Here is an 18,135-nt window from a genome sequence, read left to right on the forward strand (position 1 = left end):
CTCTGACTTTGCATACCACTAAATATCCGCACATATATTCTTGTGTGTTTTTCAGTGCTCACTTCAATTAGTTAGAGAAAACCATCTGCTCACAGTCTCCACCAATCCTGTGCTGGTGTCTGGGGTAACTCTAGTTTATCAGTTGTGAAATCCGGAGGTCTTCTTAGTGGGGACCGAAGCTGCTAGCAGGCAAAAATACAAGAGGATCTTTCTTGGAGCAGTGAGCAGTGGCTTTAAATGTGTCTTTATTTATAAACCCTCAGCTGTTTCTTTCATCTCCCAGAAAAAAAACACAGAGCCCTTGCATTCTTGTCTGGAAATATCCTGCACTGACCATAGTTATGTTCAATTTCAACAGCCCTGCCCTCTCTGTGTGTTGTCTTCCACCTCACACAGCCTCTGTAGTTGCTGTGTATGTTGTTCAGAGTGTATTTACGATCTGCAGCTATTTGGTGTGTTCAGGATGTATTTACTGTGTTTGGTAAGTTTTGAGTGAATCTGAACTGACCCTTTGAAACACCAAAGTCACACAATAACACAAACATACTAGCAGATTGAGGCAACGGTGGACCAGCAACTCCTGTGTTCTGCGAGGTAAAAATTATTGTTTTTGTCAAAGGAATCTGGTGACTTTGAAGACGGCATTCAAGCGTCAGTTCTCCGCCAAAAAGTGCTGTTTGAGGGAAAGGTAAATCTGTGAAAATATTCTTAATAAAATACACATTTAAACTGAATTAAAATTTTTAGGTGGGCCTTTAAAGGTGGTTAAAATATGCCTTACAGTGCAAAATACAGCAGCAGAATAGTGTACAGATGATACTAAAATAAATGACCATGATTATAAAGGAAGGGCTTAGAGACCCTTGTGTGAAATTGTGTCAGGGCTCGGGCAATCAGGTGGTCACACCAGACAAAGAAGCTACAATCAGGCCAATCAGGCCAATCAGGCCAATCAGGCGTATCAGGCGGGAGTAGGCGGCTCTAATCAGTGAGGTGTTCTCAGCTGGTTTAGTGGTTTTGACCACCTTGACTTCACAAGTACACAAGCTAGTCTGGGATTGAATAGCAGCTGATTTCATGTCTGAAAAGATAAACTTATCAAAGGAAATAGAGCAAGGAGAGTAAAAGATTTGTGAAAGGGTCTATGGTCTTGAATCCAGGATTATCAAAAGATGTCCGTATTTCACAGAAAGAAATGTCTGCACACTGATGAAAAAAGACCGAAAAGGAATCAATTCATTCTGTGTGCAAAATGTAAGAGACTATAAAATGAATATGACATTTTTTTCTGTGAAGTGTAGCAAACAAAGGAAATAAACTTGGCATTCATGCTGATCAATGAAAGGAGGATTGATTGACTAGTTTAGACAGAGACTGTGACTGAGGGATTTAAACTGAGTATGTAACTAAAAGATGGTTATTGTTGATTTTCAGTCCAAATGTTTAGAGTGAAAAAGTGAAAAACCCTAATGGAAAACTTTGATAATCCAATAAAGTTTATGGCCTCTATCAGTGATCTGATGATGATACATTGTGTAAATCAAGGTCTGCTTTCATCCCTACCATCTGTCAACTTATTTCCATAACACACAATGAAAAGATGACTTGTGTATGAATAAGGAACACAAATTATTGCTAAAATAACAAAAGACTGTGGACAAGTGTTAAAGATGCTCATGCTCTGACTGAGAAACAGAAAAAGTTTGGATGTTGTGTTAAACGTAAAACAGATTGCATCAAATTCAGTGTATACTTACAGAAAACAAAAGTTTATCAGTTTGAACATAAAATACACTCTTGATACAGTTTTCAATTAAATATATGTTATAAAGGATAATGTTTTTTGACAACTTTTTTTTTTTTTTAAAATCAGGGTTGTATTTTAAAGGGCAGGTTATTAAGTAATACGTGTTTGTTGCAGTAAGTTAAATGAAAATATTACTGATGAGGAACGAAAAGATTAGAATGGGCTGAACGCACTACAAGGCACACAGGACAGAAAAGGCTTCACTTACTAGTGTTTCCGCCTCCACCAGTTCCAACCGTGTTGATGGTTGCTGGCACAGAGGATGAAGGGTAGAGAAGGAGGTGCCCGTTCTCACAGCCCTGCTGCTGCTGATGCCAGCCTCCACCCAACCCTGAATCCCTGGAGCTCTGCCACCCGTTGAGGCGGTCGTCAGAGCCGTAGCGCTGGTGGTGATGCAAGGAGTAGAGATTGCCTGATGAAGAAGTGCTTGTGGAGGAGGAGGATCCAGATGAGGAGAGGGTGGATGGAGGTGTGGACTGGTGGTGGTGGTGGTGCGGCCCAGAAGGAGGAGGCCTTTCCAGTGAGTCTCCCCGGGCAGCAGCCCTCTCCTCCAGGTGGTTGAGCCAGAGTGCCAGGGCGGAGCGGTCTTCCAGGGAGGTGGCTGGGTGGATGAGGGCGTAGGACAGGAGCTGTCGAGACTCCTCCAGGTGACGGCCATGCTCGATTGTGTGGGCCAGGATGCGTGGCAGCAGGCGCATGTACTCGCCCTTGGCTTCAACGTTACCCGGTTTGAGCAGCGGGAGATGAGTGAGGACGAGCGAGATGACCCGCTCCTTAGATTCACTTTGCCACTGGCTGATCACCCCTGGAGGAGGAAACAAAAAGTAATAAGCATTACAAACCAATAATACACCATTTATTTCAACAAAAGGCTGCCAACTTAATGAGGCGCTGACATTTAAATTCATGCAGTCATGGGTGGCTGGACCACAGTGATGAAACTGCTGGATGCATAACCTAAGATATCAGCTTTATTGTATCCAATGTGGAAGCAGAGAAGAATGTAATTGATAGATGGAGAGATGGATTAGTGAACACATGTACAGATAAAAATAGAAGACACAAAGATGATGTCAGGCCCACTGCAACGTCATCCTTCTATTTTTCTCTAAACAGCCATCTCTGTAGGCTCCTGATGGTGGGTATACAACTCTATACATAACCTGGAGGTCATGGAGCTCTATTGTTGTCCGAGTCAGTGGGCCGCTAGGAGCCCATTCCTATCATCTTGGACCAGAGCTATAGATACCAACTGGTCAGGGTGACAGCTTTGGACAGCCACACAAATAGAGGCAGGACGCCGGTCGCTTCTTGCTTCGGAGATGTGTCTGTTTGAATCTGACCACAGTGGTGACTCTTAACCCACAAGGATCTTGTCTCTAAATATGTAACATATGAGGTGAAACTAAAAAATACATCTGCTAGCCCTTCTGTCCAAAGATATCTCAATGTCACAGTCTACTTTGTGATGATGTACAGCTCTCTCTGCCCCGTTGAGTGGACAGCTGCAGCTCTGGCTGGGCAGATGGACGACCAGACCCTGAAGCCTTCCAAACAAGGTTCAAATTCATGTCACCCTATGAAAGATGACTAGGATTGAGGGATTAAATAATTCCAGGTTGAGCCTACTCACAGCATGGAATTGACAGTTTTACACACTTATATGCACACATTCATATGACTCTCTAGATCAGCAGCATGTGTGTCTTCATAAAAAAGAAAAATCTTTTTCCAGTTTTAGGGTTTATTTTATATTTTATTGAACTAAGACATAATTGTAATGGACGGCTCAAAAAGCATGAAAAGCTTTTTGGGATCCCCCTACAGGTACTTTTTTCTTCAGATCCATGTCAGTTTACGTGAGTGGGTGACATGAAGACGGAGTGAACTCTGTCAGACTGTCCCAAAACTCAGCAGACCGCCCACAGTAAGAGTGATGTAAAGTACAAGGAGAAAGGAGGTGGGGAAAGTCTGAGGTAGAAACTAGTTTTAGAGGGAGGAGGAGAAAATAATAAATGGAGGGAGGGAGCGAGGTGTGTGAGGGGAGCCAGGGAGTTACTCCCCTCTGCTCCAAGGATGATGTAATCCTTCATTCCTCTGAATGAGGCAAGCCTTGGTCCATCCGAGAACAGGAATTGTTCCATGATTAAAACGCATTTGTTTCCAAATGTCTGGAAAACATTAAGATGTAACAGAAAATCGCTGATTAATACTCTAAGAATGCTTACAGAAGCAGTGGAGCACTGCCAACTTTTAGACATCACCATTTACTGTTGACAGTAAAAACCTTTGTTCACATTTGTTTGACAGTCTAAGAAAAGGTTTGTCTGCAATCACAAGTTACTCAGAGACAATAAAAAGGCCTGACACTTCGTTTTTGTCACTGACACAACAACCAACAGCAACTAAAATGTCTCAAGCAAAACACAGCAAAACTTGGCATCACTGCCTGTTTATAGTCCATTTGTGTGAAGTAGATCAGTGTAGCACTTTTTAAAAATTGTTCATGACAGTTTTGAATCTGTATTAAATGAGTCAACTATAATGACTGTTTTAAAGACAGCATGTGTTCCATTAAAAATTGCTTTAATTCTCGACTAAACAACACTTTCCCCCTCAGTTATTGTAGCTACTGTTCCAAGCTGAAGCAATCACAAGATCAGTTGTTAAATCTGCAATGTTATCACAGCCACCATTTGTTAAAAAAATGTTGCATGACCAAACATTTCTTTTAACAAATCTGACAACAGGACAGACTCCTACTGGAGTTCATTTTTTAACTAAAATATCAACTGGTGATGTCTACTGAAAATAACATGCAGCTTTGACAGATAAACTGTTTAGGTCTGTCAAATAATCATAATAAAAAAAATCTACACAATAAATATGACTGATTAAATAAGTGAAATAATAAAATATGTTTAAACATTTGCATAAATGCTGTGGTTATTTTAATCACATAATTTTCTCAGTTAACACAACAATTGCAATGTTTGCCAACGAGGATGTTTTATGTTGCTGTATTTATGAATTGTCTAATAATGTTGTGTGGTTGCCGTTTTTACCACGGGAAGATATTTCACAGCATTCAGTATGATGATTATAATCATGTTCTCTGTCCTTATGTTAAGTTACAACCCTTTACCAAATTATTTGATCTGACTTTCAGTATATTCCTGGACCTCACTTCACCAGAGCTGTTATAAAGAGAAGTGTGCACTGCACACTGGGAACAAGACATACTGAGGTCTATGGATTCAGCAAAGGAGGACATAGTTCTACTTGGATAAAAGGAGGTACAGCTTAAGTAATGCTTTAAAGTAAGACAAAACATGCTTTTGATGACTAGTGTACTGGTGATCATTTCTAAAGTGTTTCAGTTAGAAGCTATCTCTATATTCCCTTAATAATTACTTAAACTAAATCAGAAGAGAATGGCTGGTGTGAAATCTCAACACCTAGAAGTCAAGAAGCCACTTCAGGCTTATTGACCTCTCACTCCAAGGTGAGAGGGTCAAGGAGTCAGCCTTCACAGTGAACAAACATGCAGCATGTCTCACTGCTCAAAGAGGGGTCACAGTAGTTGAACCTACAGCAGGTCAGAGGTCAACTACCAGGAGATACACTGAGCTACCTATTACACAAATGCACCAGACCAGTGAGGGTGAATAACTGTGCGTGTGAAAACAACCAACCCTGGGTGACAAAATGGTATGAGATGTTTGCCTGGACCCAGACCTTCGAATCTGCCAACTCGGATTCATCTGGCATCATGACATGAAATATCAGTTCCTCAGTTATCACAGAATTCAACAAACGATTGAAGCAGAGGAACTAATGATGAGCCAATCATTAGAAGACTCTGTTGCTGTAAAATGGTTGAAAGATTGTTTTGAGCATCACAACCCCCTGTCGAATTGCTCGTTTCACTTTCACAAATTTGATATACTTTTTGTCTAACTGTAGCCTGGGTATACCCATACTGCCTTGCGCGCTCGAATTTCATTTCGAACCTCCACACAGTCTGGCAACCAGGGCTGTTTCTTAGCCCTGTTTTAGGGATACAATCACAGAGCGGGGAGGGACGGTAGGACGATGACGGGTACTACTCGGCAGACTGAAGCTTGTAGTTTTCTTACAGATTCAACATGGCTGCAGCAGACGTGAAGCTCTCTTTAGCTGTAGGCGGCATTTTAAATAGTTTAGAGCGAAAGTTGATTTTAAAAGAAGAACGTTTGACTTTTAACTCCTGTTTCACCACCAAAAAGGATGTTTTAGCCTTGCTTCTGACAGGATTTGGCCAAAGCCTAATCTACCAACTAGCCCCGCTACCACTCACTGCTGTAACGCCGGTGATCTAGCTACGAGCCGGGGGACAGCGGAGCCGCCGAGAGACCCGCAGCAGCTCGTCTATTGCCCATAAAATCAGTGGATGTGTGTGGCTGAATTACATGAGGGGGAATAAGGCGTGAAAATAAATAATCTTGCAGAAAGCGAGAACTGGAGAAGCAAAGCAGCAATCAACACTCTCTCACAGACACACACACACAGACAGACACACACACACCAACACTGCCGGTAGACTGTGAGCAGCCAGAGTCAGAACATGCTGCAGAAAAAGTTGCAGAAGCAGAATTGAGCATTTTAGCCTCAAAGTTGAGATGGGCTAGACTGGTTATGTAAACATTAATTTCTGTTGCTCTACATACGTCATCTGGTATAACTGATATGATTGGCTAAGAGCTCCGTAAAGACGCTTTTGATAGACATTCTAAGCGCCCAATAAACAGCTCTGAAGGATCGTAAGCCACGCCTCCTCTACGGAGAAATGAATGGCTGGTTTCCAGACTAATCTCATTTGTGATTAGTCTGGTGTTAGCCAGGCTAATCTAAGGGCACAATTATATTATGTTCTCCCTATTCAAGTTAGCATAAGGCAAAGAAAGAGCAAAGTTGGAAGGCTGGGCCATGTGAAGGTGATTGGTTAAGGGAAAATCAAGTGGGGACAATGTCCGATTGAAAATGGAAACAAGTTGAAAATTCTGTTTGATATCAAGCCAAAGTATTTATCCATTAGCTGTTCATTATTATTCTTATTTACACAACACATCAAGCCAAAGTTAATCCAAAATGGACAGGATGAGAAAGTTTTCCCATGCATGTCAGACTTTCCTAGCATGGTCGCTCCCACCCTGTGCCTCAAAGCGGAAAGTGCTAACCTCATCCAAGTGGAGTAACATAGGAGGAGACGGAGGAATGATGAGAGGAGCGGTTGAACTGAGGTTAAACTGACAGAGGACAGAAAGAAAAAGCTGCTACTCCTCCTTACACAGTGATACCAATAGCTCATTTACCCCCTTTGTGGTTTGTGACTCAGAGAGTTACTGTGAACTTCACTGGAACGAGGAGGGTCGGTTGAGCTCACCCACTTCTGCATCCCACCTGACAGACATGGTTTTGTTGAAGTCAAAATTAGGCATGTGAGAGCCCCATACAAACACACACAATACACAGACGAAACAATGTAAACCAAAGTGAGAAAAAGATAATGTGAGGTATTGAATGAGACAAAGGATGTTAAGTTTGTTTTTTCATGCCAGATGGAGAGAGACAGGGGCATGCCAGGAACTGATGAATCACATTAGCATCATTGAGAAGAAACACCGAAAAAGAAAGTCTGACATAGACAAACACTAAAACCTCAGACAGAGAGAGTCATTTGTTCGGGGGCTGACACAGCATTTCTCTGCTGGTGAACTCTGTGCCACCCTGCTCAGGCACTGCCCTCTGACACCCTCTCTGGCACCAAGACAAGGGTGCTGCGGAGTGAACGATGCTGCCCTCTACATGCTTCACTGTGCCCTTGTTCATCTGGAGGAAACTGGTGCTTATGTGAGAATCATGTTCTTTGATTTTTCAAGCGCATTCAACATCATCCAACCCAACATACTGAAAAACAAGCTCACAGAGATGGGAGGGGATCTTTCCTTCATCTCCTGGATCACAGATGACCTGACAGGAAGACCACAGTATGTCAGGTTGGGGAACAGTGTTTCTGGGACATTAATGAGCAGCTCAGGGGCTCCACAAGGGACTGTTCTGGCTCCATTCCTGTTCACACTGTACACAGCGGACTTCAAATACAACTCTGAGTCCTACCACATAGGGGCAGCTGTGGCTCAGTTAGGGGCGGCTGTGGCCTGGTCGGAGGGTTGGTGGTTTGATCCCTGACCATGGCAGCCGATATGTCGAAATATCCTTGAGCAAGATACTGAACCCCAAATTGCTCCCGATGCTGCTTTCATTGGTGTGTGAATGAATTCCCAATGGTGGCAGGTGGCACCGTTTAGGGTAGCCTCTGCCACCAGTATGAATGTGTGTTAATGGGTGAATGAGCACAGTCTGTAGTGTAAAGTGCTTTGAGTGATCGCAAATCGACTAGAAAAGCGCAATATAAGTGCAGGTCCATTTACCATTAACCACATCCAATAGTACAAAGCTATTGTGGTGTGTATCAGGAATGGACAGGAATCTGAATATAGGGATCTGATAAAAGCCTTCAGTGACTGGAGTCACAAGAACTATCTCCTACTGAACACTTCAAAGACTAAGGAAATTATCATAGATTTACACAGGTTTAAGCCCCCCTCTTCAGCCAGTGAAAACCGGTGGGGTGGACATTGAGGTGTTGCCAAGTTATAAGTATTATAAGTTGGACTGGTCTCTAAATGCAGACACTCTCTACAAAAAGGGGCAGAGCCGCCTCTTTTTCTTAAGGAAGCTCAGATCTCTTGACCTCTGTAGTAAGATGCTGCAGATGTTTCATCAGTCTGTGGTGGTAGTGTGTTGTTTTATGCTGCAGTCTGCTGGGGAGGCAGCATCAGACACTGAGATGCAAGGCAGTTGGAAAGACTGGTCTAAAGAGCTGGTTCTGTGGTTGGAGCCAGGTTGGACACACTGGAGGAGGTGGTGGAGAGATGCACTGTCAAGATGTTCGAGGCCATCTTGAAATACCCGGTTCATCCTCTACACAACACCTTTATGGACCAAAAAAACAGCAGTGGGCGGCTCCTGAAGGAGCGATGGATCTTTTGCATCTCTCTGTTGCAGGACGGAGACGTACAAAATATCCTTCGCTCCTTCAGCCATCAGGCTGTCTCATTCTTCCAGAGTTACCAGACTAACTGAATTTCCCCCTCAAACCACCCACCTTTCCTTCACAGCGTGGACACTGTGTCAGCACTGAAGGAAGCACAACAGAAACAGAAAGCAGACAGACAGATGGGGAAGTCAGTGGGCTACCATGTTTACAGGATGAGAAAATTGTCCATGTTATTCATAAAAAAAGTTTTTTTAAGCACTGGGAAGCTTTGAATGGTTATTCATAAAGTTGATGTACTTTTTGGACAAGAAATGGTATCTCTAAAGTGTGCTCTGACATTTTCAGCTGCTAACCGCAGATGACTAAGAGACCTTTCTCAGCTGTTAAGCTTGTTGACGTCTACACAGAGAAGAAGAAGGTTTGTCACTACACTTTGTAACAAGTAATGGAAATTCGGTAACTTGTGAAGGCAATTCCACAAAGTGTCCACATTCAGTCTGCTATAGATAGATCCGCTAAACCTCCTGTCATAGTGCAGCTTAATCACCAAGGGATTCACTAAATTCAGTTTCCAGTCAATTTTTGCATTTCAAGGTTATTTCCTATTGTTAGTTGCTTTTTAAAAGCCATTTTATATTGAAAAAAAACCCAGACTTTTCTCACATCTAACTAATTTTAGGACGTAAGACATAACTGCACAACAATTTGTCCAACAATCATCTAGTATACTGAAAATAATTGTTTTACCGTCAACACTCTCTACCAAGGTCATTAGGTCTCTGCCTCTTTTATCTTGAGTGAAGATGCTAATTTGTTCACCCCAGCGGTCCCTATTAATCAAAAAGTAAAGAGTTTTTCTCAAGCTGTCGATCCTGTTGGTTGGTGTGCTTTATTTTCCCTGATAATCAGCAGCAAGTGATAGCATTTTCAGTCTACAAAGTACTTAACACTGAACAACACACTAGTGACTGCTAGGAGCAATTCATTCGTTTTATGCCAAACAAACAAACAAACTTGCCTGAAGTCAACATACAATAGTTTGTGGACGCATCACTTACATCCATCATTTTCATACTTTTTGTGACAATTGTTCCATCTCCTTTCTGACACAAAGATGCTGTCCCTGTGCTTGATCCTGCCTACAAAGCCCTGACAGACCCCCATGTTCCTCCAGCTTGGGAAACAAATGCAAAAAAGCACACCAGCTGACCTATTTGAACCGATGAAGGAAAGTCAGTTATTCATTCAACCAGCATACAAGACAAGGCACTGTTTAAGTTTTGAGTAAGGGGTGTGACTCATTTTTCCCTAAAATGTGAAACATCGAGCAGTATCTATCAATAAAACACTGTCCACCTACGTGTACAACACAGAGCTGAATGCAACAAGTTTACTCTTGTTCCCCGAGGGTGGTTCAGCCATATCCTGGGAAGCTCTGACATTAAACTGAAGTATAAGGACACAAGTCAGTTCGAGGGAATGTGGGTACTTAAGAGAAGAAAATTAGAGCCCTTCTTAACCAAATAAGATATTATACTGTAACATGAACATGTTACTGAACATGGTCACATCCACGGAAAACCCCAGATGTTAGTAGGTCAAGAAAATCAGCCATCTTTGTGGAAAAGCAGAGCCATCCACAGCTGACATCTTAGAGACAGATTTAACTGCTGGAAAGACTTTAAAGTTTTCAAACGATCTCAACTGGACTATTATGGAGGATCAAAGAATAAAAAAAAGAATTATGAGAAGAAATTAAATAAAAGACAATAAAATAAATTGGGAACATAATCATTTCAAACTCCACATTAAAAGTTTTTTTCTGATTTGATCATTCTCTGTAAGAATTTTGCCACATGACTGAAATAATCAAAAAATTATTTTCACCCCAGACTACAATCTCTTATATCATTTCTGTGTTCACTGTAACGCATCAGCCTCTTTAAAATACAAATTTTACTCCACTAATTGTATCCGTGTTAAATTATAATTCAATTCACTGACCAACATGAGTGTAACAATGACTTAAAAACACTCAACAAATAGCCAGGAACAACAACAAAAACTACTCAAAAAAATGTCATTAATATAAATCACATTAAATATCCAAGTAATATTAATCGCCTGAAAATATGGAGCAACATGGATATGGATGCTCATTCTGTTTAACTTTGACCCTGAGCTGGATACAGCATGTCCTCTTCACATCCGTCTCTGTGATCACAAGACACAAGTGGCAGTGGTGGAAACAATGTGATTGTTTTAGCTCATTTGTTACACATTGGTTATGTGCAAACACAACCCAATGGAGACACACATACACCTACACACTTGTGGAGACGGTTTGTTAGACACATGATTCCTCTCGTTCTAAATTTAGATAGGTCAACAGCAGACAAAGCCACAACAAGGCAGCTAGCACAACAGATAAGACCATATTAGTGGTTAGCAAAGGGACACATTAACTCCCAATCATACTGACAATGACACACCAGCTTTGTGTGTGTGTTTGTGAGTGAAAGAGAGACAAAGAGACATGAATGTATACGAGGGAGCAGTGTGTGAGGAAAGGTGTATGTATACTTGACCCCAACACACACCTTAAAAAATGACAAATATCAAGCACTGTAAAGTTCCATAACTGTGTGTGTAGATTGGAGGAGTACTGAAATAAAGTATGGGGTTGTTCTGAGTTTAAAGTAAATATTAGATTAAATTTTGGTTCAGAGTTAAGATTGAGGGGGGGGGGGGGGGGCGCTAGAGAGCCAGTGATGTAGTAGGTTGCGTTTTCCATCAGCTCCTCCACTCCAACTTGATATAAATATTTAACTCTCCTTTACTGCACTTTTTGACGGTGAAATCCGTTTATAACACCTCAAAGAATGGTCAAGACTAAGAAAATGACTCACCAGAGTCAAAAACACCAGAGTGTCCTTCAGAGACTGAATATAATCCGTCGACCGAGCCTGCTAATGCTAACGCTAGCTCACCTGGCTCGACCAGCCCCGAGCATGCTATGAGAGATGCGCCAGAGGAGGAGCCTCCTCCGTCGCCCATCCTGGGGCCATTAGTAAGGCCGCAACTAACGACTATTTTAATAGTCGACTAGTCACCGACAATTGAAACAATTAGTCGACTAATCGGATAATTATACATTTTTTCTTAAATTTAGCATGAAGTTGCTTTAAATATGTGGCAAATTATAATAAACACAAGAAAGATGGGTACTTAAATGAAAAATGCATCTTTTATTCAACAATTCAGCTGCTGATTCATACAAAAAATGTGTGGACAGGAAAATGTGTTTTATAAAACTGTATTTCTGCTCCATCAAGTGGGTGGAACTGGTTCTGGGTTCTGGCTGTAGTCTGGGTTGAACTGGGCTCACCTGTTGGAACCTCATATCACAGACCAGCACCAGTACTGACTCAGTGAGGAGCCTGTTGCTGCTGCACATCTGCTTCTTCTGCAGAAAGGCTCCATGGTGGCTCTCTTCTTCAGACTGCATGCATTTAATCTAAAATACTTTTGTCAGACATAACGTTAAAGCTCTCTTTTAAAGCGAAAAAATGTGCTTATAAACAAAACGTATTGGTTTGAATGTTACTTGAATCTTACCGAGGCGAGTCAGACTCCGTTTTGTTCAACTGTCCGATGTGCTTTCGTTTTAAATGCTCGTGCATCACCGAGGTGCTGCCGTGACACGCAAGGTCTGCTTTGCAAACCTTGCAAGTCATTTTTTTATTGGCCGTATCCAGGCTGAAATGCTCCCAAACTTTCTAAGTTTCTGTACGTGTAGCTGTGTTGGACGCCGCCATTTCTGTGTACGTTACCGCTCGGCAGAGATTGTAATGAAGTGAGATGCCTCACTCTGTTGGAAAAACACGTCTGGTGACAATAGTCGACAATGGAATTCATTGTCGACTATTTCTATTATCGATTTTTGTCGACAATGTCGACGAATCGTTGCAGCCCTAGCCATTAGACGGATGGAAAACTCTATGAATGCGAGGTTTGACAACTTGGAGACAACTCTCGCTGGGCTTAAAACTGCCGTCTCCTCCAACACCTCTCGCATTATGAACCTGGAAGACTGGCACGGTGAGTTTGACGGACGTCAGGCCGAGCTGGAAAAAAGCCACGATGACCTGTGTGCACAAAACAAACTCCTGAAAGTGAACGATCTAGAGGGTCGCTCGAGGAGACAAAATATTAAAATTGTGGGTCAGCCAGAGAAAATTGAAAGAGGCTCTCCAACTACGTTTGTGTCTGACTTGCTCCCAAAACTCCTCGGAGCTGAACATTTCCCCAAGGGGATTAAAGTGGACCGTGCCCACCGCGTCGGCGCCCCAAGCAACCGGCCACGCATTAAGATCAGGATACACCACGACACCGTGAAAGAGAAGATAATCCGAGTGGCGCGCAACGATGGTCCACTAAATTACGAGGGGCAGCGCATCAGCATCTTTCCAGACCTCACAGCAGAAGTGATGAAGGGCCGCAAGGAGTTTGATGCAGTTCGACTGAAACTTAAGGAGGCCGATATCCGACATGAGTTCCTGTTTCCTGCACATCTGATTTTTACCCATGCTGGTCAAACCAAGATATTTGAATCAGCAAAAGAGGCAGCCACCTACGCTGACAGACTCATGCAGCCTGCACCAGCTGACGCCGCTGAGTGACCGGGTATCGCCAGCGCGACGGAATCTGGTATGAGTGACACAGACTTACCTGCACAGGTGTGGATATTCTCACTATGGATGGACCAAAAGCCAACGTGTTTTTGCAATAATTACAGAACTCAGAATCAGGGTTTATGTTCACTTAGCGAGGACTTAGACCCCAACTTTCTCAGAAATCTACCCGTAAAATTGACCACCCATGTTAAATATCTTGGCACTACAATCCCCAAACAATTTGATCAGTTTTATACACTGAACTACAAGGCTCTGATTGCTAAACTTAAAATTTACATTGAACTTTGGCGAACACTCCCCATGTCAATGATTGGCAGAATTAATGCTATAAAAATGGTGACCTTACCTAGATTTGTATACATATTTCAGAATTAAACAATTTTTCTGTCAAAATTTTTTTTTTAAACATTTGACTCAATCATTATGCCTTTCATTTGGGGATATAAACCACATCGGATAAGTAAGAAGCACCTTTGCAAGCCAAAAGAACTGGGTGGACTAATGCTCCCTCTATTCCAACATTATTATTGGGCAGCTAATACACAAGCACTTGTGTATTGGCAGCAAGCTTATCCGACAGAACCTAATGCTACTACCCCATCATGGCTTGCCATAGAACAGGACATCACTGGTACCTCCCTCCCAGCACTACTCAATACAACAAAGAGAAGTCCTGGACCATTTAAAGGGGTTGGACTTATAGTAGTAGTAACATTCACTAAAGGTGTGGTACCAGATTAAAAAAAACATTTAATTTAACTAACACTTCTATTTTTGCCCCCATTTGTCATAATCATGCATTTCGCCCTTCTCAGTCAGATTCTATTTTTTCTCTCTGGAAAGGGAAAGGCCTGGTTACTCTGAAAGACTTGTATATTGACAATATTTTTGCCTCATTTGACCAACTTAAAAGAAAATTTGATTTACAATCATCTCATTTTTTAAGGTACCTGCAAGTAATTGTTTGGGTTGTTATGTACCTGGATGTTTTGAAAATTAATAAATAAAGTACTTGGAAAAAAAAGAGTTAAGATTGAGATACAGCTGAAGGAATGAATCGAGTCCATGGAAAATCCTTACAATTCTCTGTGTATGTATGTGTATGTGTGTCCTCCATGTCCTGTGCTTCTGCTGTTAGCAAAACAAACATGAGACTGGCTCACTTTGTCCCACTGCTGGCAACTCACTATAGCTATTGTTGATTCAACACAACATACAACACAGCGTGTTCCCTTTACCAACCGGAGGACGGCAATCTAAGCGAAAGCGAGAGAGAGAGCTGACCAACAATAAACAGAGCAGGGGGCCTAATTAATTAAGGAAAACTACCTGCTAAGGAGGCTAATATGAGCTAGCTGGAAAACACCAAGAGAGATAGAGAGACATGCCAGCGAGGACATCGAAGGTGAATTAAATGTCTGTATAAAAGATACTGGAACAACACTACACATCATAAACACACATGCAGTCCATAAAATAAGACGTCATGGTTTAGGCAGAGGCTCAGACTGAATGGGGAAGGAATTTGTAAAACATAGTTTATACAACTTTGAGGACGTTTTGGAAGGAGGAAAAAGGGGTCCGGGGAGGAGGTTATTTGAGGAGAACAAAGTTAAGACAGACAGAGTAGTAGATGGGTGGAGTGAGGGGTGGGAGGGGGTAGAAAGGAAAAGTTCCCGCTCCTGCTTTCCGAGTGGATTCTCCAGCTCAGCAGTGGGGAATGTGCTGGCATACCACAGAGAGCTGCTGCTGAAGAATGCAGTGATTCCTAACGGACGAGCTCACACTCACACACTAACACACACACAGACCAAGCCCCAGTCCTACCCCGACTCTGTACTAAAACTCTATTTAAGTAAAACAATTTTTCCCACCACATTCAATGAGCCACAATTTCACAATCTTCAGTGGTATACAACACAGTGGTATGGGATGATGGTCAGACAATATGTCACATGAATGAATTGATGGTTGATGTGTACATCTACTTGTGACACACACAAGGTTTTCTTTGCCACAGGCATATCCTCAATCTCTCACTTTAAATCCTTAGAGAGACATCAGTTTAGATGCATTACATTTCAATCAAACCACAAACTAAAACAGCACAACAAAAAGACAAACTGAAAAATATGTATTCTTTTCATTGCCTGATGTTGCAATCCAAAAATGGGAAGTAAGTGTGGTTGCGCTGGCTAACAACAAGTAAGTTTCATGTGAAGATGCTATATCATAACAATATCAATATCATAACAAATATAATGTGCCATTCACAGCTGATTTTCCAACCTTAAAAAAAATGCTAGTCTGTCTTCATATTTGGATGCTGGATGTTGTGAAATAACAGATGGGTATTTACTAAGAGCACAAGTATGCCTTAAAGGAAAAAACTCATTGTATATTACCAGGTGATGTTTATGGTTCGTTTTTTCTACTGCACAATTATACAGCATAATTCCCAGTTGAGTTAAAACAGAGACAGAAATATGTCAGTGACACTTGTGATTTGGTACCTCTGAGGTGAGATAATTCTGAGGTGACAAAAATGGCAGCATCTGGTGCCTGAACACCAAGTACCTGCCAAGAATAATTTTTACCTGCTAAAAATATCACAAACAATGCGTTGTTCTGTCTTGCTGATCTTCACAGAACACAAAGTGACTGTGAACACATTTGAATAATGTAAAAATGTAACATTTTCCAACTAAACATCCTGAGACACCTGAGGAGTTTTGCAAACTTGTCCTCCAAAAAACCTTTACTGTAACTTTTTCTTGGTGAATCCTTCATTCAGCAGACAGAAGCATTGCTTTGTTTTCAGACTGCAATCTGTAGAAAAAAGTGAGGTGAACACTTGGTAGCAGGTTCTGGGATAATCCCTGCCCTGCAGCTCTCCGTTTCAATTTCCTTAGTTGAGTCAACACTTAGTCCCACCTAAACACTTCATCCACAGGTATCAGTGTCCTGACTCACACACTGTATAGCTGAATGTGACATGAGCAAGCGTCAGTGACAAAATCAGTTTGATTGCATTGTTTTTTATTCAAATGTGTGCATCATTTTGAGCTCAACTTTTGTTGACACCCTGTATTTATTTATTCCTTTTGCTCACATTGAAAGCGCCACAATGGATGAGAAACAGGTGATTCAATAAGGATTAATCTATATGATAGCTGCTCATTTCATGACAGAAACCTAAATACGTTGGCAGCTGACTGGATCACCAAGGAGCTTAAAGTTAATAACAACCTATTTGCTATTGGCTATACTGAATGCCATTTTCAGCAGGCTACGTATCATATATAAAACATGTGTACAAACGCAGGAAGATAGCAATAACTCACCCACCTCTTGAAGTAGTTTTGAGTGCACAGCTGAGAGCATTTAACAGAGCATCTTCACTTCATACAGACTGGGGAGATTGAAGTTTGTGTTAAGACAGGGAAACAAGGGAAGCTAGGGGCACTCAGACCTCTGCGAAGGCCATGCCCTATCTCGCAACGTTAACTAAAGTGAAAAGTAATTTGTGTACCCATCCTTTGATTTGGATCCGCTCCAAAATTTTAGGAGTTTTCCCTTGGCCAATGCTACACCCTTCCACCAAGTTTCATGACAATTTGTTCAAAAGACAGACAAACCGAACCAAAAACATTACAGGACATGAATATAAAAATATAAAATAGAGGAAGTCTTTAATAAGGAATGAAAAGAAAAACTCAATGTGAAAGAAAGATTATGAAAGCATTAGGCAAAATGTAGACCAAAATGACAAAAACAGAAAAAAAACAAATGACTGGACAAGTGAAACAAATCAAGATACCGAAATGAAAAGAGAAATAGGCTACAAGACAAACCTAAAGAACGCAAAACAGAGTTAGTGTCAAGTCAGAATGAAAGTAAACAAACAAAACAAGAGAAATGTGGAGAAAATAAAACAGTAAAAAAAGCAAAAGCTGAAACAGCTTAAAAATACCCCAACAAATATTAGATAACGAGACATGCAAAAGAAGAGAGAGCACACAAAACAAGATGCAAAAGACAAGCAAGGAAGAACAAAAGGATTCAAGTAAGATGAGCGAATGAGGCTCTGGTATGACTATAGCTACAGTGAAAGAGGTGTGGTACACAAAATATATGATGGAAATGATCTAATGCTACATGCTGCATCACCCCACCCAAAAAAGGGGAGAGACAGAGTCCATGTCCTGACAAGAAGTGCAGGCAGGCTTCCACAGGCCCCAACACAAACTTTGGGGCCCCATATATATATATATATACACACACACACACACACACACACACACACACACACGGGATAAGAGAGGTAAGAAGGAAGGGGGTGGATATGAGACACAGACTAGAGAGTTCACTGGTGTCAACAGGTTTCAACTGGAGGGGGGAGAAAAGAGAGAGCAAGGGAAGATTGCAAAGATGGGACAATAGCACATGCAATAAACAAGAAAGGGAAAAATAAACGACAGGAAGGAGACAAAAGAGAGAGAAGAGATTCAATAGAGAAGGAGAGAACG

At 41.6% G+C, this 18,135-nt stretch overlaps 1 protein-coding gene across 2 annotated transcripts in view; it reads right to left on the reverse strand.

The window, feature by feature from the left end:
• The window catches only part of samd4a (sterile alpha motif domain containing 4A), a 61,707-nt gene that overhangs the window by 24,406 nt on the left and 19,166 nt on the right, over positions 1–18,135 (reverse strand). For both annotated transcript variants that reach the window (XM_059353358.1, XM_059353350.1), the window contains exon 3: positions 2,016–2,612. In XM_059353358.1, the coding sequence (XP_059209341.1) occupies positions 2,016–2,612 (597 nt within the window). The remainder of the gene's footprint in view (positions 1–2,015; positions 2,613–18,135) is intronic.

This window comes from Centropristis striata, chromosome 2 (genome assembly GCF_030273125.1).
Source record: "Centropristis striata isolate RG_2023a ecotype Rhode Island chromosome 2, C.striata_1.0, whole genome shotgun sequence".
Lineage (NCBI taxonomy): Eukaryota > Metazoa > Chordata > Actinopteri > Perciformes > Serranidae > Centropristis > Centropristis striata.